The sequence below is a fragment of the Macrotis lagotis genome, chromosome 7 (assembly GCF_037893015.1).
Source record: "Macrotis lagotis isolate mMagLag1 chromosome 7, bilby.v1.9.chrom.fasta, whole genome shotgun sequence".
In the NCBI taxonomy this organism is placed as follows: Eukaryota; Metazoa; Chordata; class Mammalia; order Peramelemorphia; family Peramelidae; genus Macrotis; species Macrotis lagotis.
In genome coordinates this window covers 60310133-60333826 of record NC_133664.1, presented here as the reverse complement: position 1 = coordinate 60333826, position 23694 = coordinate 60310133, and the positions used below count along the sequence as shown (strand labels likewise).

Sequence of the window (23694 nt, the reverse complement as noted above, 5' to 3'; positions counted from 1 at the left end):
ATTTGAAACCATGTCCAAAGGGCCATAAAAATGTGCATACCCTTTGATCCAGCAATATCACCACTCAGTCTATACTCTGAAGAGATCATGAAAAAGGGTAAAAACATCACTTGAACAAAAATATTCACAGCAGTCCTATTTGTGGTGGCAAAGAATTGGAAATCAAGTGAATGTCCTTCAACTGGGGAATGGCTTAACAAACTGTGGTATATGTATGTCATGGAACACTATTGTTCTATTAGAAACCAGGAGGGATGGGAATTCAGGGAAGCCTGGAAGGAATTGCATGAACTGATGCTGAGTGAGATGAGCAGAACCAGAAAAACACCCTAACAGCAACATGGGGGGTGATGTTCAACCTTGAAGGACTCCCTCATTCCATCAGTGCAACAATCAGGGACAATTTTAGCATATCTGTGATGAGGAATACCATCCAGAGAAAGAATTGTGGATTTAAAAAAAAAAATCTTATTATGTAAATTTTGCCATCTCTTATATTTTATTTTTTCCTTAAGGATATGATTTCTCTCTCAATGCATTCAATTTAAATCACTATATAGCATGGAAACAATGTAAAGACTAACAAACTGCCTTCTGTGGGGGTGGAGGAGGAAAGCAAGATTAGGGGGAATAACTGTAAAATTCAAAAATAAGTTAAAGTTAAAAAAAAGCACTCACAAAGTCCTCCAAGTCTCAGGATGCAAACAAAATCAACTTTCACCAACTTTTCTATTCCTTGCCTGCTTCCCAATCCTTGTCATCTCCCTAAGCTCCTAAACAGAACAGACCTCTTTCAAAATCATCCTGTCTCCCATCTAACTCTTCTTTCTCTCCAACTGACACTATCCTTGGAGTCTTTGCTTTATGCTTGTTTGAATTTTTCATCTTTGATGCTTTTCTATTATTTCATTCTACTTCATCTTACACTTTACCTTTCGAAAGTTCTCTGAGATCCTAAATTATGAATTTCCTCTTTTTTGTCAAAATCCTACCCTTCAAATTTTTTTTCTGTGTTGGGGGGGGGGGGTGGCCTCACCAGAACTAGATGCTGTGCCCACCTAACCCTCTCAACCCTGGGTAACTTCTACTATCCCCCTCCTCTATTCCTATACTGAATTTATGCTGACTTGGTGCACTTTGAATTTATGTTTACTTAATTATGAAATAGGCTTTCACTACTTCACAATCCTTTTACTCATCTCTTCTTAACACTACTATCAGCTGTCTTCTCATTTCAAAGCCCAAACTGTACCTTTCACAAATGACATGGGGTAGGCACCTTCAAGTTTTAATGAGCTCAAACAATCAAAGTGAACTCTCAACTCCCTTCCTCTAAACCTTTTCCATTCTTTCCTTCCAGTCTCCAAAGACAGTCTTCTAGTCTAGTTCCTAGAAGAGACTTAAGAGGTTATATCATCTCTTCTCTCTCCCATTCACAAACCTGATCCATTAGTCATCCCCTTTCATTCATGCAATCTCAATGGCTCCTCTTTATAGTCTTTCATCAGTCTACAAACAGGTTCAGGTCACCTTTCCAGTCCAGCAAAAACTTTCCATTGATCTAATCTATCCCTAATTAGATACTACACTCTCTCTTTAACACTGCAAAAACATTTTTTTTGGGGGGGCGAATCTAGTTTCATTGCCCTCCCTTTCCCCTGCACAAACCTCCTGCTGAATTCCTAGTAATTCCTTTCACAACTATGAAAAGATGCTCAGTTATATATCATAACATATAAAAATGCTGAGACAAGTTTGATTATATTTTTAAAAACTCTTGTAAAACAAAAAACAATGAACCTTAATAAAAAATACATAAGGCAACATTATAAAGAAAAACAACTTTTATGAGATTTACGATTTCTGATCAATGAAATGATCAACTATGTATATCTAAAAACTATACTTGATGTATTATGTGTCATCTACCTTCTAAGAGAGAGGTGAAATACTCAAAGTGCAAAAAGAGACACACATTATCTGGACTTTATCACTGTGTCAATTCATTTTGCTTGACAATATTTATTTGCTACAAATACATTTTTTCTTGTTTTTCTCCAGTTTTTAAATGGGAAAAGAGATTGAGAGAAATGGCATAATAATAGTGATGCCAAAATAAAAGAGCTATTGAAACAATTCTTTAAATGCACAGAAGGAAAAAGATAGAATTTCAAAAGAAAGCCCAGAAGAGTTAAGACAAAGGGTAAAATTATTATATAATTTTTTTAATAAGTACTTTTTTTTTTAGGTTTTTGCAAGGCAAACGTGGTTAAGTGGCTTGCCCAAAGCCACACAGCTAGGTAATTATTAAGTGTTTAAGACAGGATTTGAACCCAGGTCCTCCTGACTCCAGGGCCTGTGCTTTATCCACTGCGCCACCTAGCAGCCCCTATATAATTTTTTTATAAAGCAAGGAGCATGAAATGGAGATTCAGAGTTTAAAATTCAATTCTTCTTTTGTGGTCAGATGTGTATATGGAAATGCTCTTTTGTTGGCATTTATGTTCAGAATGTTCAAACTGGCTAAAGAAATTGGTGTTGTTTGACCTAGAAAACAGAAATCAGAGTCTCTCCTAAGAAGAAATGATATCTAAAGTATCTCAGACTGTCTGGGCAGCTAGGTGGGCACAATGCATAGAGCACCAGTCCTGGAGCTCAGAAGGACCTGAGTTCAAATCCAACCTCAGACATTTACTGTGTGATCTTGGGGAAATCATTTAACCCCATTGCCTTGCAAAAATCAAAAATATTTTTAAAATTAAAAAAAAAAAGAATCTGTCTAGATATGTTTGACTCCAGAAGAGAGATTTAGGAATAAAATAAAGAAAATTAAAAAATAGGAACAATTCGGTTTGATATCAGAAAAAAACTACCTAATGACCAAAATTACCTAAAGGTGAATGTGTTACCTCAGTTTCCCTTCTTTAAGTCAAGATGGAATAATCACTTGTTAGGCATGTTGTAGAAAGAATCCTTTTAATCCTTTTCTCCTGCTAGCTTTAGGAAGTTAAATGATGTTCAACCTAAAAATTGTGAGAGCAGTGCATCAAAATCTAAGGGATTTTGTTTCAGATCTGAAAATCCATGAGTAGTGTTTTTAAAATAAATATGTATCTATTCTTTTTCTTTGAACACATTTTACCAAGGATCAAGAGGAATTTAGATTTTTAAAACAAGATTGGAGCAGCACATGAAAGTGGGTTTCTCAAATTGACAATGTTTAGGTTTTAAGCCAATAAACAATCAGCTAAAGTGAAACTGGGGGGGGGGGAGAGAGAGAGAGAGAGAGAGAGAGAGAGAGAGAGAGAGAGAGAGAGAGAGAGAGAGAGAGAGAATATGAGAATGAATTCTTTTTAAGGGAAAAACTAGACAATGAAGGTCCCTTCCAAATCCAAAATTCTGTGAACCTCACCCCAGAGGTCTAGACCCTGTTTCTGATTGCTTGTTCTTTCTTCACCTTGCCAACACTTCAAACACAAAACTGTATCTGGGGTGGTAAGGTAGTGCAGTGGATACAGCACTGGCCCTGGAGTCGTACCTGAGTTCAAATCCGGCCTCAGATACTTAATAATTACCTAGCTGTGTGGCCTTGGGCAAGCCACTCAACCCCATTGCCTAGCAAAAGCTAAAAAAAGAAAAAAGAAAAAAAGAAAACCACCCTGTATCCAGCTTTTATCAAAAAATCTGCCCCTCCACTTTTGAAAATGATGCCACTGTCCAAGTCACCAAAGATCAGAACTGTAGAATTACCTCTGGCTATCCTCTCCCTCCCAACATCTATTCAGTTGCTGAGTTCTGTAAACATTCCCAGGATCAGCCCTTCTACTCTTTTCAATTCCATCTCTCCACATCTTACCTTTTTTTTTTTAATTTTTATTTATTTAAGGCAATAGGATTAAGTGACTTGCCAAGATCACACAGCTGAGCAATTATTAAATGTATGAGGTCGAATCTGAACTCAAGTCCTTCTGACTCCAGGAGCAGTGCTTTAACCACTGCACAAACTAGCAGGCCCTCTTCATTAACTCTTTTTTTTAAGGTGGTGTTTTTTTTTTGCAAGGCAAAAGGGGTTAAGTGGCTTGCCCAAGGTCACACAGCTAGGTAATTAATAAGTGTCTGAGGCCGAATTTTAACTCAGGTACTCCTGACTCGAGGGTCACTGCTCTATCCACTGTACCACCAAGCCACCCCTCTTCATTAACTCTTTACAAAATCCTAAGTCTCCTAAAAGAAGGAAGGCCAGAAGGAATAATACAAGAAGAATAGCTTTGAATTAACTATATACTAAATTGTTGAACTGACTACATACTAAAAAAAAAAAAAAATAGGCATTACATAATGGAGATTCACAGTTTTATGTGAGAGAAAAAATACAAGTACTCTCAGCCTTAAAACAAGTTATGATAACTTTCTAACTGGGCTTTATGCAATCATTTTATCACTTCTGCAAGTCAATTCTTCACCCCAATAGAAATGCACTGCTCTGATTATTCTTCCTCAGCAGCTCTCCATATGCCTGCTTCTGACAAGGCTATACAAGGCCAACAGAATTTTAAATGTCCCATTGCTTTTCATAATATCTGGTCTTTGAAGTTCTATACCCATTATTACATATGTGAGGATATGGTTTTGCTCCTTGAATTTTTGTGGCTGCTATTCTTTCAAACCCTTGAGAAATATAAAAGAATCAATACTGCTTATCATAAAATATATACATATAACATTTAAAAATACATATATTAATACTTTCCAATGTACTGATTGGTTTTGCTAATGTTCTGTCTTTTGCTTCTTTAAAAAAATATTAATGGGGGAGGGTAAAGCCAAGATGGCAGCATGAAGACAGGAATTCTCAGAAACTCATTCCCCAAAAAAAACTCCAAAAGCCATCAAATTATGACTCTAGCCAAAATCTAGAGGGGCCGAACCCATAGAAAGACTAAGTGATACAATTTCCCAGTCCAACAACTGAGAAGATCTCCAGGATAGGTCTGTTCTACCGAGACCAGGGATTAGACAAAGCTGCAGCGCAGTTGTAATACAGCACAGCCGGGCTGGACGCCTGGGTCTGTGGCAGAGGTGGGAGTTTCCAGACTTCTTGGCTCAGGGATCATCAGGGACAACCAGAAGGGGTAGAGAGAGAATTCTGCCGCACCAAAGTGAGTGCACAGCAGAGTGCCAGCCTCAGAGCAGCCCTGCAGTGAGAAACCACAGCAGGAGTCAGAAGAGCTCTCAGAACACAAATGGTAAGGGGGTCGGAGGAGACTGCAGAAATCTCCTGCTCTCCCTGGAGCAGGACTCAGCTGCTTGCCCACACTCAGATCCAGGTTACAGTCTGGGCCCATACCACATAGCCAAGCAGGGACCCTCCTCACAATTCCAGGGCAGAGGGGAGGGCCTGCACATAGGCAAGAGAGCAGTCAGAACCTCTCACAATACCTTAGAGGAAATTAAGGTTCCTGTAGTTTGTCCCCAAAAACCCCCCAAACTCTTAGAAGTGTGGTAAATTAGTCATAGGCTGAGGAAAAGAGCAAACCACAGAAAAAGAAGAATCTGAACATGGAAAATTACTCTGGTCCCATGGAGGACCAAAATACATACCCAGATGATGACAAAATCAGATGTATCCAAAATCAATTTTCAAGAAATAGAAAACGGACTCAGGCTATGGATGAGCTCAAAAAAAAAAAAACTTTGAAAAGCAATTAAGGGAGATAGAGGAAAAATTGGGAGGAGAAATGAGAGTGATGCAGATAACTCATGAGAACCAAGTCAGCAACTTGGTGAAAGAAATGCAAAAAAATATTGAAGAAAATAATATGTTAAAAATCAGTTTAGGTCAAATGGAAAAAGCTACACAAAAGGCAGATGAGAAAAATTCCTTAAAAGGCAGGATTGGCCAGCTGGAAAAGGAGATAAAAGCTCTCTGAAGAAAATAACTCCTTCAAATGCAGAATGGAACTAAAGGAAGCTGATCACTTTGTGAGAAATCAGGAAGAAATAAAACTGTACCAAAATGAAAAAATTAGAAGAGAATATGCAATATCTCCTTGGAAAAGCAACTGACCTCAAAAACAGATCCAGGGGGCGGCTAGGTAGCATAGTAGATAGAGCACTGGCCTTGGAGTCAGGAGTACCTGAGTTCAAATCCAGCCTCAGGCATTTAATAATTACCTAGCTGTGTGGCCTTGGACAAGCCATTTAACTCCATTGCCTTACAAAAAAAAAATAAACTAAAAATTAAAAATAAATTTTAAAAAATATTTTTTAAATAGATCTAGAAGAATAATTTTTAAATTATTGGGCTACCTGAAAGTCACAACCAGAAAAAGAGCCTAGACTTCATTTTTCAGGAAATAACACAGCAAAACTGACCTGAGATCCTAGAAGCAGAGGGTAAAATAGAAATTGAGGGAATTCACTGATCACCTCCTGAAAGAGATCCCAAAAGAAAAACTCTCAGGAATATTATATCCGAATTCAAAAACTCCCAAGTCAAAGAGAAAATACTAAAAGCTTCCAGAAATAAGCAATTCAACTACTGTGGCTCCATAGTAAAGATTACACAGGATCTGACAGCATCTACATTGAGGGCTCATAGGTCTTGAAATATGATATTCGGTTTGGTTTACAACCAAAAATCAACTACCCAGCAAAAATGACCATCCTCTTTCAGGGGAAAAGATGGACTTTCAATGCAACAGGAAACTTTCCTATTAAAACAACCAGAGCTGAACTGAAAGTCTGATCTCCAAGTACAGGATTTAGGTGAACCATAGAGGGGGCAGACAAGAAGGACTAACTATGAGGAACTTAATGATAAAGAACTGTGTGCATTCCTGTGTGGGAAGAAGATACTGATAACTCATCTGAACTTTCTCATTTATAAGAGCAGTTAGAAGGAGCATATATAGCCAAGGCTCAGGAAGGAGCTAAATATAATGGTATAATATAGTAAAAAGATGGAATCAAGTGGAGTGGAATGGGGGAAGGTGAGGGGGAATGAGTGAACCTTTATTCTCATCAGAAATGGCTCAGAGAGTAAATAACATATACATTTAATAGGGTATAGAAATCTATCTTACCCTAGAGAAAAATGAGAGGAAAGGGATTGGATGGGGGTGGGGGATAGGTGATAGAAGAGAGGGAAGATCATAAGAGAGGGTACTCAGATACAACACACTTCTGAACAGGGACAGGTTGAAAGGAAAGAGAGAATAGAATAGATGAAGAGTGGGGAGAAATAGAGTACAGGGAAATACAACTAGTGATAGCAACTGTGGGAAAAATATTGAAGCAACTTCTCTGGTGGTTATGATGGGGAAGGCAGCTCATCCTGGAGACAGCCATTGGAATCTGAACACAGACTGAAGTTCACTTCTTTTTTCTCTTTATCTACTCTTCAGGTTTCTCATCTTTTTGGGCAGGAGGGGGGGGGGGGTTATGATTACTTTCATAATAAGATTACTGTAATAACATAAAATTAATAAACAAAATGTAATTTTTATTATGGTGCTCTAAGAAATGACAAACAGGAAGATTCCCAAAAAACCTGAAAGGATTTACTAGAACTGATGCAAAGTGAACAGAATCAGAAGAACAATATTCACAGTAATAACAATATCGTTCAATGAATAACTGTGAATGAATGAGACATTCTCAGCAATGCAAAAATTCAAGACAATACCAAAGGACTAATATTAGATTAAAGCATACTATCTCCCTTCAGAGAAAGAACTGATACTGTCTGCATACAGACTGAAGCATGGCATTTTTCACTTTCATTCTTTGTCTTTTATTAAATATGGAAATGTTTTACATGATTTCACATAAATAACCTATATCTGATTGCTTATCAACTCAGGAAAGGGAAAGGGAAGGAGGGATAGAATTTGGGAATTCAAAACTTAAAAAATAATAGTTAAAAATTGGGGGAAAATAAAACATAATAAAAATAACATTTGTTTAGCAGGAAACAATTATAGCAATCTGCTGTTTGATAAACACAAAGAATCCAGCTACTGGGATAAAAACTCTCTCTTTGATAAAAACTTCTGGGAAAATTGGAAGTTAGTATGGAAGAAACTTAGGTTAAGACCAACACCCCATACCCTATTACCAAGATAAGATCAAAATGGATACAGGATTTAGACATAAAAAACAATATTATAAGCAAACTAGAAGATCAAGGAGTAGTTTACCTGTCAGATCTATGGAAAGAGAAGCAGTTTATGACTAAGGAAGAAATGGAGAACATCACTAAAAATAGATGGTTTTGATTACATTAATTTAAAAAACTTTTTTGCAGACAAAACCACTGTAATAAGAGCAAAAGAAATGTAGTAAACTGGGAAACAATCTTTACAACTAGTATTTCTGACAAAGAACTCATTTCTAAAATATACAGAGAATTGAGTCAATTTTTTTTTAAAAAAGCCATTCCAATTTACAAATGGTCAAAGGATATGTAAAGACAATTTACAGATGAGATCAAAGCAATCCATAGTCATATAAAAAATTGCACTAAATCATTACTTATTAGAGAAATGTAAATTAAAGCTTCTCTGAGGTACCATCTCACACCTCTCAGACTGACCAATATGAGCAGAAAGGACAATGATCATTGTTGAAAGGGTTGTGGGAAATCTGGGACACAAATGCATTGTTGGTGGAGCTGTGAACTCATCTAACCTTTCTGAAGAACAACCTGGAACTAAGCCCAAAGGGCAACAAAACCGTGCACACCCTTTGATCCAGCAATACCACTATTGAGTCTACCCTGAAGAGATGATCAAAAAGGGTAAAAAACATCACTTGTACAAAAATATTCATAGCAGCCCTGTTTGTGGTGGCAAAGAATCGGAAATCAAAGTAAATGTCCATCAATTGGGGATTGGCTTAGCAAACTGTGGTATATGTATGTCATGGAACACTATTGTTCTATTAGAAACCAGGAGGGACGGGAATTGAGGGAAGCCTGGAGGGATTTGCATGAACTGATGCTGAGCAAGATGAGCAGAACCAGAAAAACACTGCACACCCTAATAGCAACAGGGGGTGATGTTCAACCTTGATGGACTTGCTTGTTCCATCAGTGCAACAATCAGGGACAATTTTGGAGTATCTTCAATGGAGAATACCATCTGTATCCAGAGAAAGAACTGTGGAGTTTTAACAAAAACCAAGGACAATTCCCTTTAATTTAGGGGAAAAAAAAACAGATATCTTATTGTCTAATCTTGCTATTATCTCTTATGCTTTATGTTTCTTCCTTAAAGATATGATTTCTCTCTCATTGCATTCAATTTGGATCAATGTATACAATAGAAACAATGAAAAGACTGGCAAACTGCCTTCTGTGAGGGGTGGGGAGAGGGAAGTAAGATTAGGGGAAAAATTGTAAAATTCAAAATAAATAAAATCTTAAAAAAAAAAGAATATTGTTATAAGGGTTTGCTCTCTGACAGAGATACTGGGAAAAATAATGATGATAGAAAAAATGTATCAGTAAGAATTTATTTTTAAAAGCTAAAGCCTTGTGTATTGTAAAGGTTAAGACTTGTGTATCTTTGTGTATTGGAAATTTATTCCTTCTCCCCTTAGGAATCTGAGTTAGTATCTTACACGTAGAATCTCAACAAAAGCCTTCAGCATTCCCTTTAAGGGCCTCTGAATTGAGTCAACAGATAGAACAATCTAAGACCCACCTCCTGGATCTTGCCAGACAATTTACATCAATGCCAAGTTAATTATCCCTCAATTTTTTTTTTTGCTTTTACTCCTAAAAACCCACTAAAAAGACATCCCTAAAATAACCTTATAAAGTATCCACATGGGTCCAAGAGCAATCCCAGGGTGCCTGACATCATGGAAGACTCTCCACCTTGTCCATCACATATGACCTAAAAGATAATCAGGAAAACAATCCAATCTCTGATTCTCCTCCCACTCAACTAAATGTCAAACTCAAAAATCCCAAAAGAGCACAAAGGACAACTACCAATCAATGTTTAAAAATACTCACATTGACATTTGTGTGTGCCTTAGAAACACAGTGCCAGGCAGGGGAAGATGAACTACAAACATGACCAAGTCCCTGCCTCAAGGCACTTACATTCTCATACAGGAAGACAAAGTACAGGAGCTGGGTCTAGGAAGTCATAGAATAGCAATAGCTGCTATTTATTCATCTGATTATTGTATCCAAAACAAGAAATGGGGTCCCAGAGAACAGGAACAGGAGGGACACTGGAAAATATACCGGTTATAGAAAAAAGAATTTATTTTTAAAGGGTAAAGCCTTATGTATTGTGAAGGCTGAAACTTGGGTATCTTTGTGTATTGGAAATTTACTCCTTCTCCCCTTAGGGATATGAGTTAGTATCTTACATATAGAATCTCTCAACAACAAAAGCCTTCAGCACTCCCTGGAAATATGGTAGCATCTCTGGCCAGCCCTGGTTTCCTGGAGGTCTGACTAGACAACAAAAGCAGGCTCTCCAGCTGCCTCAATTTACCATATGGCAGCCCGCTAACACAACTCATCAGGCCAGTGCTGCAGCATCTTCAGCCTCTCCCTTGCCACTGGCTCTTTTTTTTCCTGTCTATAGAAAGGCAAATCTCCTTGACCTACAAATGTTCTAGACCCTGCTTGCAACTCCCTACAGAAATAAATCTTCTCCAGTCTATGAGGTATGCCGAAGTATGATCTGCAAATCTCGAAAATCTTTTAACTGAGTCCACAAAGTCAAAATTATTTTCATATTAACACTAAAGCTTATTAAAATACTCTGCCCTTTTCCAACTACATATATGTATGTATATATACATACATATATATGAGTGTGTGTGTGTGTGTGTGTGTGTGACTGGATTCCCGAAATATACTTCAACCAAACATTATCAACAGAAAGAATATAAAAAAAAGATATGAGAAACCAGTTGTCTTGTATTGAAGACATTAAAGAAATTTGAAAAAAATTAAGATAATGCCAAGGCTGTTCAGTATTTTGATTTAGAAATAATGTTATTTTTCACTTAAAACATTCTTGCATAATAGGATTATTGTTATTTTTAATAGTTTAAAACTATCACTTTAAATTCTACTATGATAAATATCTAAACATGCAATCCACATAAAGAAAAACTCTTTGGAATAATCCTTAATAATTGGGGCAGCTAGGTGGCTCAGTGGATAAAGCACCGGCCCTGGAGTCAGGAGTACCTGGGTTCAAATCCGGGCTCAGACACTTAATTACCTAGCTGTGTGGCCTTGGGCAAGCCACTTTAACCCCATCTGCCTTGCAAAATCCTAAAAAAAAAAAAAGGAATCCTTAATAATCTTTTAAACTGTAAAGGGCTCCAGAGATCCAAAAGTCTTGATCATCAAATCACCAATCTATATTCACTGCCAAAATTCTTTTTGAAGCTTTCTTCAATTAACTTCCAAAAGCAAGCTTCTAATCTCCCTATACACTCTACTGTAATTACCTTTAGAAACAACCATTAATTTCTAAGTCCACAAATCTAAATTCTGGGGGTGCTTTGGAGTTAAAAAACAAAGGACCTCAGAGGTCCATCTAGAATCCCCTCTGTAACATCCACAATAAGTGTCTCATCCAATTTTTGATTGATAAAGGGCAACCCTATTCCTTCCAAAGGTAATGTCCTTATGATACTCTCCTGCCTTCCCTCATCAACCCTGCAAAATACTTTTTGCTCCTTTCCATCTCAATCCTATCCCCTTCCTCCCTCTATCTCCAGAGGCACTTCCTATTAGCTTCCATTTCTCTTTTACAGTCAATTTCAGAAAGAACATTCTCTGTCTCCAGTTCCAACAGCTATTGAGGTCTAGAGCACTCATACTTCCCAAGGTTTTTCTGAGTATCAAATGAAATAAATATTTGTAAAGTGCCTAACACAGTACTTGACAAATTATAGGCACTATATAAATTCTAGGTATTATGATTGTTGCTCTTGTTAGAACCAAATCATTTTCCCGAATTTTCATTTTTTCCCCACTAAATTGTTAAAAATGGAACCTTTAATTCCTACCCAAAACCAATTTCCTCTTCTTTAATTCTGTCCTTAATCCTAGTAACTTGTGCTTGAAATCAGAGAATATCTGATTCTGACTTTCTAAATTGCTTGGTTATCCTTTATTTTTTCCTATTAACCTCCCAATTTTTCTACAGCCCCCATGCAATGCATTCATTAGTTATTTCCCAAAATTTCTCATAAAACTTTATTTTTGTTTCCTAATTTATTTCCTCTACCAAACTCTTAAGTTCTGCGAGGACAAAAACTATGTCTATGTCTGATTTGTCTTTGTCTCTAAAACATCTAGTACAGTGACCTGATAGTAAGCACCCAAAAACAAAACAAAACAAAACAAAAAAAAACCCAAAAACAAAACCCTTGTATTCCAAGGACACATTATTGTACAATGCTAGAAATGTAAGAATCATTACAGAAAAACAATCTGGAAGCAAATTTAAAAAGTTATCAAACTATACACTGTTGCTTATGTACTGCAAGGGTGGGAAAAGACAAAAGGAAAAGTCTTTTGAAATCAAAATCATTTATAGCAATACTTTTTGAAGTAGCAAGCACTAAGAATTCAGAAGTATGGAAAGGTTTACATGAATTGATGCAGTGATGAGCAGAAATAAAAACAATATGCAAAATTGACAAGGTAAATGGAAAGACTAAATCAACATCATGACCATTCAAGAATTCTGGCCAGGAGAAGAGGTGAGCAAAAGCAATATGAAGAGACAGGGAAACTAAAGATGTGAAAATTCCATTATGCTGTCAACTTAATTTATGCATTGGTTAGTTTTCCTTAGAGTGCTTCTGGGCTGTTCCCCTCCTAGCCTCCTGCCTCTGGCCTCTTATTCTTGTGTGCAAAGGATGGCTAGCTAGATAATAAGGAGAGAGCAGGGATACAATAATTAAGGAAATGAAGATATAAAAGCAAATTATCAATGAAAAGAATCCTATCAGCAACCCATCCAGTTAGGACTCCCTTCACATTTAAACTAGTACAGTGGCTTATCTTGTTCTCTGCTGCCAAAATAATCATTCAAAAGCATACTTTAATTACCCAATACAAGTTTCTTGTTTTTATTTAAGACAATGGTTTAAGTGACTTGCCCAGGGTCACACAGCTAGGCAATTATTGTCTAAGGCTGAATTTGAACTCGGGTCCTCCTGACTCCAGGGCTCGTTCTCTATCCACTGCACAACCTACAAAATATGAGCTCCTTTGACTAGTACTCAAGTCTCTGCAAAGCTTAGCTTTATCATATCCTTGAAGGTCTTTCCCAGTAACTTGAGATGGCCCTCTAAGGTAACTTTCCACCTATTCTGTATGTAACTTGCATATACTCATTTATTTACATGTTTTCTTCCCAATTAAAAAGCTTTTCCTCTTCCCTAATCTAGTAAATACTATCTCTGTAAATCCAAGAACAAATAAAGACGTATAATAAAGAAAAGTTCAAAGATTTTCCAATAAGATCAAAAGTAAATATTACCACCACTATTTATTCAACAAGAGTGCTAGAAATATTAGCTATAAGAGAAAATGATAGAATAAGCATGGTCAAAGAAGAAAATTTATTGCTTGCTTGTTTATTTATCTTATAAAAAAGCAGGAAAAAAACTTAAAAAACTGATGCAAAGTGAAATGAAAAGAACCAAGAAAACACTGTATACAGTAACAGCATAATTGTATAATTATGTGAAAGACTTTTAATTTTCCTCTCAGCAATATAATTCCAAGATAATTAATTCCAAAGTATTCATGAGAGAAAATGCTGTTCATATCCAAAATAAGAACTGATATAATCTGAGCACAGAATACTACTGAAGAATACTATTTTTACTTTATTTTCTTTGTAGTTTTTTTCCTTTTGGTCTTTTTCTTCTTTTACTACATGACTAATGTTTTACATGACAGCACATAAACAACCTATATCAAAATGCTTACTATTTAAGGAAAAGGGGAAGAAAGAAAGGGAAGAAGAAAAATCTAGAGCCCAAAACTTAGTAAAAAACAATGTTTAAAATTGTCTTTCCATATAATTGGGGGAAAATTCTATTAAAAAAGATAATTCCAGAAAATGTCTTCCATTCCTAAACAAAATAACTACATTTTATTAGAGATAATATACTCTTATTAGCCCTACTTACTCTTTGATGAAAATTAATCAGAAGGATAAGTTCTCAGGGGCGGCTAGGTGGCGCAGTGGATAAGGCACCAGCCCTGAAGTCAGGAGTACCTGGGTTCAAATCCAGCCTCAGACACTTAATAATTACCTAGCTGTGTGGACTTGGGCAAGCCACTTAACCCCATCTGCCTTGCAAAAACCTAAAAAAAAAAAAAGGTGCTCTCTCTCTCCCCACTCCCCTCCCCCCCAACTATTCTCCCTTTCTTTTCCTAGCAAAGCAGATATAAAGCCAGGCCTGAAGTCAGGAAGACAATTCAAATCTGGCCTCCAGCACTTACTGTGCGACCATGGATAAGTCACAACTTCTGTCTGCTTTCTTTACTGTACAACAAGGATGATAACAGCATCTGTCTCCCCTGGTTGTTATGAGAATCAACTGAGATAATAATTGCACAGAGAAAGCATATGAAAGTTAGCTATGATTACTATTGTTTCCCCTCATCCATCAATTAGTTTTCCAAATATAGCTCTATTAACAAAGTAGTAGAGTTTCTAAGGTGTCTTCCCATCTTTATAGCCCTTTCTAATAATAATAATAATAATAATAATAATAATAATAATACCGTGCTCCTCTAGTCTATCACTTTAATCATAAAAAAAAAATAAGAAAAATGAAACTTCCAAGTCATCAACATTTTAAGGTTACTTTCTCTAACCTAACTCCTAGACTTCCACCTTGAGTCTCTTCTCCTCTTCACAAATATATTCCAGATCTCTTTCTGGACAATCAGTGCACCTTTTGTTCTTAATGAACAAACACTGCCCAAACACAAAAACATGAACTGCTTTTGCTGAAAGCTTGGAAAGAAAAGAATGTTTTTTCTATTTTCTGCAAACTTCTTCACCCAAAACTAAGAGTAAAGAAAGATAAAACGCACAAGGTCATACACAAATAAAAATAATAAAATGTTATCTCTACATTGTTTCCAAAAATATTACTAGAGAACTGCTTTTATCATAATCCACCAGAGGAATACTAAAAGAACAGTCAAGTAAAAAAAGTATTTAAGCTATGTCAAATGAGGCAATATATGAAATCATTGAGAATTTCAATGTGAGCAATACTATAAGCCTACAGATTTAGTAAAAAAAGTAAAAATCTAAACTGAAATTTTGAGTATTTTCTCAATTTAAAAAAATCCCAGCATGAACACATTAAGAAATTTCTCTATCATATGCAACTCAGACATGACCAGATAATTCAACCTTTTTATCTATTTCTAGATTTTTTTAAATCCAGAGAAAATGCTAAAGAATTCCAATTTTAATTTTATTGTTTTCAGATGTTCAAAAGAAGTCAACAAATAGTTAAGTTCTTCAAATATTTCCGAGTTTTCCATTTTTTTTTTAAATCTATTTAAAAACCACATTTAAATATTCAGTCCAAATTTTTTCTCTAGGACTTTAAAAAGAAACTAGACAAAATACAACTAAAAAGTTATACTAAGCAGGAGAAATCTATAACAGGTTAATGTTTAAATGAACACAGCCCTTACCACTCTTGCTGCTCTTTCCTGAGACTCACATTTCCTGCAAAACCAAGGTCCAGTGGGTACTTGAACAATGCCATAGCAAGCTGTTAAAAATAAAAATAAAATGGTTTTTAACAAATATAAAAAAAATCAAAATTCTTGCAAAACCTGTGCTATACTATAATTATTCAATAGAATAGGATAAATGAATGGTACTTTGATGAATGATTCTAGATAGCAAAAGAACCCAAAATATTATAATTTAACTTAAAATTTTATATGTGGCATTGCTTTTTAATCGGTACTAAAATGTCACTCATGAATTTAAATGGATCTTAGCAAAGATACGGTCATCTTGTCAAAATTAACACAATTCATTGGATTTTAGAAATTCAGAACTTTATTCTCTCATTTTAGCATCAACTTGGTCATAGCAAGTTGCATTCCATATTACACTTTTATTAAATGAAAAGATTTGCAAAATGCCCTTTAAAATTGACTAAATAGGACAAAGAGAAAAAAATGAAGTCATCCCAAACTTATTAATCTTAACTTTAAATATATAAATAAAACTATAAAGTTGGCTCCAATGCCTCTACTTGCAGTGCTCTGAATTACTATCATCCTATTTTTATTTCTAAACACACAAATACATATGTAAACTAGTTAGACACTCGAGCCATAACTTGACTGGAAACTCCAGCTACGTGATTTTAATGAAGTTAGTCATAAATGTGATGATTTTCAAATATACAGTCAGATTAAAAACAGTACAAAGAACACGGCAGGTGTCCAATCGACTCTAAGCCCTCAGTGCAGTTTGGGTAAGGCAGATTATACTACATAATCCAAAATATAATCCAACATTCTTAAAGAATCACGTTTCATGGTGGTGAGTTGGTAATGTCAAATTCTAAGCCGTAAGAATATGGCCAAAACATAGAATGTCTCCAGCTAGAAGCTTACTAAAACGTTTCAGGTTAACGAGGCCTTTTTACCAGCGTTTCATACCCATATTTCATGCACGCATGCTAAAAAAACAATACGTATTAACCAGTGTATTTCTAAGTAAATTTTTCCAAGTTGTCAAAGGGCCTAACGTTCGATCAATCAGTGCTGAAAAGGGGAACATTTACTACTCAATTCTCTCCTGATCTCACGCTACTACTTCAGCCAAGTGCAAATACAGGCAAAAGTAAATGTATTACAAGTCAAGCGTCGATTGTTCTTCCTTCTCACTCTATCACACCGCCCCGCGTGTCTGTGTGTGTGTGTGTGTGTGTGTGTGCGTGTGTGTATGTGTGTGTGTGCGTGTGTGTGTGTGTGTGTGTGTGTGTTCAGGTACAGGGTGAGCCCGGTGCGTGCCCCACGGCAGCCTAACCCCGGAGCCCCCCCCCCCGTTTCCGTTCTGCGTGGGGGGGGGCTCGCTGACAGCGCCCCGGCGCCCCTCCCCCACGTGGCCCGGCCGCAGGGCCCCGCCGCCCTCCCCTCCCCCTCCCCTCCCCTCCCCTCCCCTCCCCCTCCCCGGCTGGCGGCGGCTCGGCCCCGGCCCGGGCCCTGACAGCGCGGCGGCGGCGGCGGCGGCGGTTGGCCGGCCGGCCCGGCTTTACCTTGGTGCACGGCGACGCTGCAGCCGTGGCCGTCGCAGTACACCAGCGGGTTCTCGGCCCAGCCTCTCTCGTCTGAGCAAACGCAGCAGCCTCCAATCATCTCCTTCATACTATGGGAGCCCTCGTCCTCCAGTGACACGGGCCGGTCGCTAGAGACCATCTGCGGGGGAGGGGACACAGCGCTGAGGGGGCGCCCCGCGAGGCCCGCGCCGCCGCCCCCCGCCCGCCGCGCCGCGGCCGCTCACTCGGGCTCCGCCGCTCGTCACTCGCGCTCCGCCCGGGAGCCGGGAGCCATGTCCGCGCCGACTCCCTCCCCCCTCCCCCCCGCCCCCTCCGCCCGCGCTCCCCTCCCCAGCGCCGCCCGGGCCGCTACGGCAGGAGCCCGGAGAGGGCACGCATAGCCACTAGGCCTCCGCACAGGCGCACTGGGGGCTCCCGCGGGGCGGCGGGGCGCTGGGAGGGGACCGAGGGAGCTCGCTTCCTCTTTGGCGTCCCCCGGCGTGCGCGCCGCCTCCGCCCCCGGGAGCGCGGGGGGGGGGGGGGGGAACGTGCGCGCCGCCGGCGGCGCGGCGCGGCTTCCGGCCGCCCCTCCCGGAGACGGCCGCGGGCGGGGCGGAAGCGCGCCCGGCGTGCCCGCGCCCACACGCGCGTGCCCGCGCCCGCACGCGCGCGCCGCGTACGAGCGGGGCGTCGGGTCAGTCTCCTCCTCCGCGGGCCTAGGAGCTCGGCCGGGAGAGGCTCGGGCCAGTGCGGACGGCGGCCCTCCCTCCGTCCACCCGAAGCGGCCCTTCCCGGGCACGGCCTCGCCCGGCCGGGGGGCCACCGCGGCGCCGCCAGCGCCCGAACGCCCACGGTGCAAACTGCCCAAAGTTAGCAGACCACGTGGAGAGCGGCTCTGCCCAGGCAGCCCCCCGCCGCCTCCGCCGCGCTGCCACACGAACCTTGGGACATCTTCATCTGCAAGGCCCAAACCGGGGGCCGGCCTTGCACGTGGTTCCTCTGCCCTACCTAGAACGCCTTAATCCCAAGAGGTGCCTTCAATGCATTCTTTCCGACTCAACATGCATCTACTCACTCTTTCCCAAAGCCACTCTGGAGATTTATATTATTTAGATAGGAGGGGACTGTCTTGATACACACATAAACAAAAACGAAGTGGACCTAGATTGTTTAAGAGCCCAACAACACACAGAGCACAGTCACATTCACTTCATGTGAGTCCAGCGTCGGATTCGAAATGAGATCAATGTCATAAGGGTAGTTTAACATAATTTCCTTCTATATCAGTCAACCCGTCACATACTTTCCATAAAAATTAGAATAGGGGGAGCGGTTTAAAAATAGTAGGCATGGTTAAAAAGCAAGTTTGCATTTAACTTATCACATACTTTCCATAAAAATTAGAATATGGGGAGCGGTTTAAAAACAGTAGGTATGGTTAAAAAGCAAGTGTGCATTTAACTTTTCACACTTTCCATAAAAATTAGAATATGGGGAGCGATTTAAAAATAGCAGGCATGGTTAAAAAGCAAGTTTGCATTTAACTTATCACATACTTTCCATAAAAATTAGAATATGGGTAGCTGTTTAAAAATAGTAGGTATGGTTAAAAAGCAAGTTTGCCTTTAACTTATTACATACTTTCCATAAAAATTAGAATATGGGTAGCTGTTTAAAAATAGCAGGCATGGTTAAAAAGCAAGTTTGCATTTAACTTATCACATACTTAACATAAAAATTAGAATATGGGTAGCTGTTTAAAATAGTAGGTATGGTTAAAAAGCAAGTTTGCATTTAACTTATCACATACTTAACATAAAAATTAGAATATGGGTAGCTGTTTAAAAACAGGCATGGTTAAAAAAAAGCAAGTTTGCATTTGGGGTTTAATAACTTGCAAATTGCAGGTGCAGAGTTGGTATTCATGGCAAAATAACAAAATAGTGTTGATTAAGAAATGTATAATTATTTCAAGTAAAAAAAAAAAGATAAAGGAGTCCTACTTCTATCCCTCTTCATATAAAAAATCTTTAGTTTCAAAAGGGATCCAAATATTTTTGTAACCAAAAACAATGGAAACCATTTCACTAATTCACTAGAAATTCACAGCAGAATTATAATGCTCATACATACACATGGAGAACAATATGGTTTTTAAAAGAAAAAGGGCATAGAAATTCATTAAAATCTAATAGTGCACAAGAAGCAGGGGAAAATTTTAATTGACCAGTCTTCTTGGCAATATCAGTAAATTTAGAAAATTTTATTGCAATTAATGTTTATATGTAAAATGTGATCTCTTCCTTTTGGAATAGTAATAGTGCATATTCAAACATATTATAGATATATCTCTAATTCATTGGTGTGTGTGTAAAACCAAAAACTGCATTCAAACAATATCACCTTGCTCCATATATGCCATTTAACTGTATCCTTTATCTCTATACTAATACAATGGAATACCAGTTCAATACCCAATTGCTGCCCAGACTCCTAAAGTGCAGTAATTCCCAGTTAAGATCAATGTGAAACTTCCCTTCTTCAAAAATGCAGACAAGCCTTAATGCACTAAATTATTTAATAATACATTTGTTTTATTTTTAATGGATTGAAGCTTAGTTCTTTTGATGGAATTAATTTATATGAACAGAAGGACTCCATGATCACTACCTTATAGTAGTGGTCTATAATATTTCATAGCAAAATATAGATAACCTCTTGATAGTTGTATAAAATAATCATTTTGAGAAGACCTTTGAAATGAAAAACAGTAAAAAATACATTATCTCAAAAAAAGAATATCAACATCTGAAAATGAACTTTTGTTAATATTATAGTGCCATTAAGTATTGATATAAAGAATCCATTTTTCAGAGAAAAAAATCATCTTTGAAAGCCATTTAATACATCCAAATATAATTGTTAAAATTCAAAGAAAATCTAATGAATCTAAATGAATATGAACTTGTTAGATATCAAACTTTTCCTTACAAGTTACATGTCAGAAGGATATTACTTGAATTTCTCTGAAGAGTAAATAGGAAGATTATTAGGGAATCTTCACGATACAATTCATGCATTAACATTTTTCCTTTGTTTACATGCAATTCTAGACAATTTGTAAAGTGCTGCATTCAGTAATAGTTCTTGGTACTTCTAAATAACTGAACATTAATTATACTTCCATCCAGAAATTCTTAAACATCAACTGAACTGGTTTTTGTCTATTTGGAGGGGTTTTTGAAATCTTTTTGTAGGAAAAAAAAAAGAATGGTGATGAAAATAATCAAACTAGAATTCCTAGATTAAGTTAATGAAAAAGAAAATTTGAAATTTTTTAAAACGGTGATATATCATTGCTGGACATATTCTCTTTAAATCCGTTCGACATTCTTGAAACATGTTGAAAAATATATCTAGTACTGGTTGAGTAAGATTAAAACTCAGATTATCTAATATTCCTCTTGATATAAAAGCAGTTACATCAGCGATAGCTCAGCTATTCCTGTGAGCTAATCATTTGATGAATACCATAAGAAGCTCAAGGAAAATATTTTATGATTTGACCTATGACCTAAGCATAATGAAAAATATGAACAATGCTTCTTCTCTTCTATGGAAAGTAAAGAGTCCTTAAATTTTTTTTCTTTATTTCTTAACTTTTGTTGATTTCCTTTTGGGCCTTCATTTTGGTATGACTTTAAAAAAGTATATACTTAAAAGAAAATATTCAGAACAATAATTGCTTTACATGTGTTAATATTGTTCATGTTTGTCCCTTTGAAATAAATCATTCTTGATTATCTTATTGGTAGACATTGTAGCAAGCCTAATCAAAATACATTTTGATCAGATATGTGTATAAAAGTGAAAGAATAAGCCACATGACCACTTTTCACAATGTATTTTCTTAACTCATGTCTTTGACCTCAGCAAATGGTGTTTTAAATGGTATACTGGCACAGATCCAGCAATTATTTCTAGCCATAATCAATAATAGAGTTCATGTAGCCACATAACCTAACTTAGACAGTCTTTCTTCACAGTACTTAAGTTAGAAAACTTCAGTTAGGAAAAGGCAATTTCTACTTTATATAATAGGAGATACTTAGAGAGACCATTACAACAATAATGTGGTTCCCTGATTAATTAGAAAGGGTTTTTTGTTTTGTTTTGTTTTGCTTCTCTACCTATTTGATCCCCCAAAATCCAGACCTTTTATCTATAGACTAGTTGGGAACACATTTACTAGTTTGGCTAAAATTTGAAAGTTGAATCATACATTATTTTGGCATACTAATTTGCTATTATATCTTAAAGAGAGATACATTCATTCATACTCACATCTTATACTGTGAATCATTTTAGATATACACATTTATTCCACATGTATATTATAGTACTCCCAGTATCATAATTGGCATATTAAAGTAATTGTTTCAATTGAGTTTTTATAATTGGAGAATCACCTTTCTTGGTTTTTGACAAATTCCACTTAAGAAAGAGTAACAGACTTACTAAGTAGCCTCCAAGTTCTATAGTATCTGTGGCCTAGCACATAGTAGGTTCTCAATAAACAGTTATATTGAATGAATAAACCACATTGATATTTAAATTTTAATTTCAGGACCAGATTTAATGTTAAGTGTGAAGTGATATTTAGCTTTCTAGGAACAATATTAAACTGCAATTTTTAATTAAGGAAAAGTATTAAAATGAAAGCTCCTGATAGGCTATTAATCTCATTCAAGATTCTCTATTGTTTGTGAAGCTACAGATGATGGATTTTTATTTGCCAGGTGATCTGTAATTCTCTACACTTAAACAGTCCTAAAATACTAAACACTTTTTTGGTCTATAAATGGTAATTATGTTACAAAAGACCTCCAAACTTCAAACCATCACAGTCAATATTATTGTGTTAATCCCAGGAAATCTCCAGTTAGTAAATGGGTAAATTTAAATCACATGAAATTCAAGTGAAATATTTTCTTAAAATCAGAGACTGATATTCATTTGGAAAATTTGACTAGATAAGAATGAGAGTAGAATTAAGGCTGTTGCATTTGCATCTGATTTCTGATGATGCGTTATATTGACTACTTCCATTTTTCTATCAAATACCATGTAATAAATTACCAAGGCAGAGAGTAAATCAGAAGCCTATCTTCATATTCTTTTGTCTCTCACATAACCTGTATAAAAATTTCAACCTTTTACTGTGGGTTAGAAAATTCATGTTTAGGCCAGGGTAGCAATAGTAAATGATTGTATGCTTTGCATTTTTCAAAGCAATTATCCAAATAATGTAATAGTATGTTATTCTACAAAAAAACCACATTTCCATTTTCCCTAGTACTATAAAGATTTGCATCTCTGTCATGATTAATTCCCAAAGAAAGTAACACATTTTGGTTTCTAGAAACTGTTTAAAAAGATAAAAATAACTCTAAAAGGAGTTTAAGGAAGAGAAAAGATGGTGATCATGAAAAAGAGGAAAATCCGTTTATTAGAAGAGAACTTGATCTGACTGAAGCAGCCAGGATTGCTGTTCATCTTGGATGAAACTGACTTGCAAATGCAACTTGGACAAAGCAAGGTTACTTTTTTTTTATTTAAAATGTTTTTTCTCTTCAAAAAAAGGTCACCACTTCCTAAATTCAGAAAACAGGCCCAAGAATATGTTAATTAATTACATTGTTTCCCGGGGGGGGGGGGAGTTGACAAACATAATTCCAACATTATACTTAAAAAAAAACACTTTGATTAATACGTTACGACTGATTGTCAAGCACCTAATTTCGAATTTTAAAATCTGCAATGTGTATAATTTTATCCTTTGAAATTGTATGATAACAGTGCCAACGTCTAACATGACCCCATAGGGTGAATCTTATGAAGCTTAACATTCCTGGCGAATTAAATGCGCCAGCCTGGGATCCCGTTTTGTCAATCTTAACTGTGGTCCTTCCAAATCGGAATGTGGGTGATTTTTATATGGTGGGATTTCCCCCCAATTAAAAAAAAAGCAGTGGTCCTTGATGCATGGAAGAGTAGGAACTGGGGGAATACGTAAAATCAAAGAAAAGGAAGAGGGAAGAGGGACGAGCAAGCCTGCCCAGAGTCCTCTCCCCCAGTCTCCGTTCAACCCAGCCCCCTCCCCTCCATCCCCCACCCCCCGATTGTTCTCAGCTCTTCTAGCTGTGGTGGTGGGCAACGTCTATGTTTTATTCTAAATGATACACGCCTGGGACTCAGGATCTAAATACGATTCCCCTAGCTTTCAAATGCCAGTACAAAATTCAACGCCGGGATCATCAGCTAGGAAATCTCCAACTGATGCTAATTTGCTTGGAAGAGGAAGGTCCCGAACGAAAA

At 37.4% G+C, this 23694-nt stretch overlaps 1 protein-coding gene across 5 annotated transcripts in view; it reads right to left on the bottom strand.

Annotated features, from left to right (window-relative positions):
* The window catches only part of MLLT10 (MLLT10 histone lysine methyltransferase DOT1L cofactor), a 250852-nt gene extending 233229 nt beyond the window's left edge, over positions 1 to 17623 (bottom strand). For 4 of the 5 annotated variants that reach the window (XM_074192969.1, XM_074192970.1, XM_074192971.1 and 1 more), the window contains exons 1-2: positions 17317 to 17531; positions 15731 to 15810 (exon numbers count right to left, since the gene is read on the bottom strand). In XM_074192969.1, the coding sequence (XP_074049070.1) occupies positions 15731 to 15810; positions 17317 to 17476 (240 nt within the window). In that variant the 5' untranslated portion in view covers positions 17477 to 17531. Of the gene's footprint in view, positions 1 to 15730; positions 15811 to 17316; positions 17532 to 17561 lie in introns of those variants that run through there. The other variant, XM_074192967.1, reaches the window with a different exon arrangement.
* Positions 17624 to 23694: the final 6071 nt, after the last annotated feature.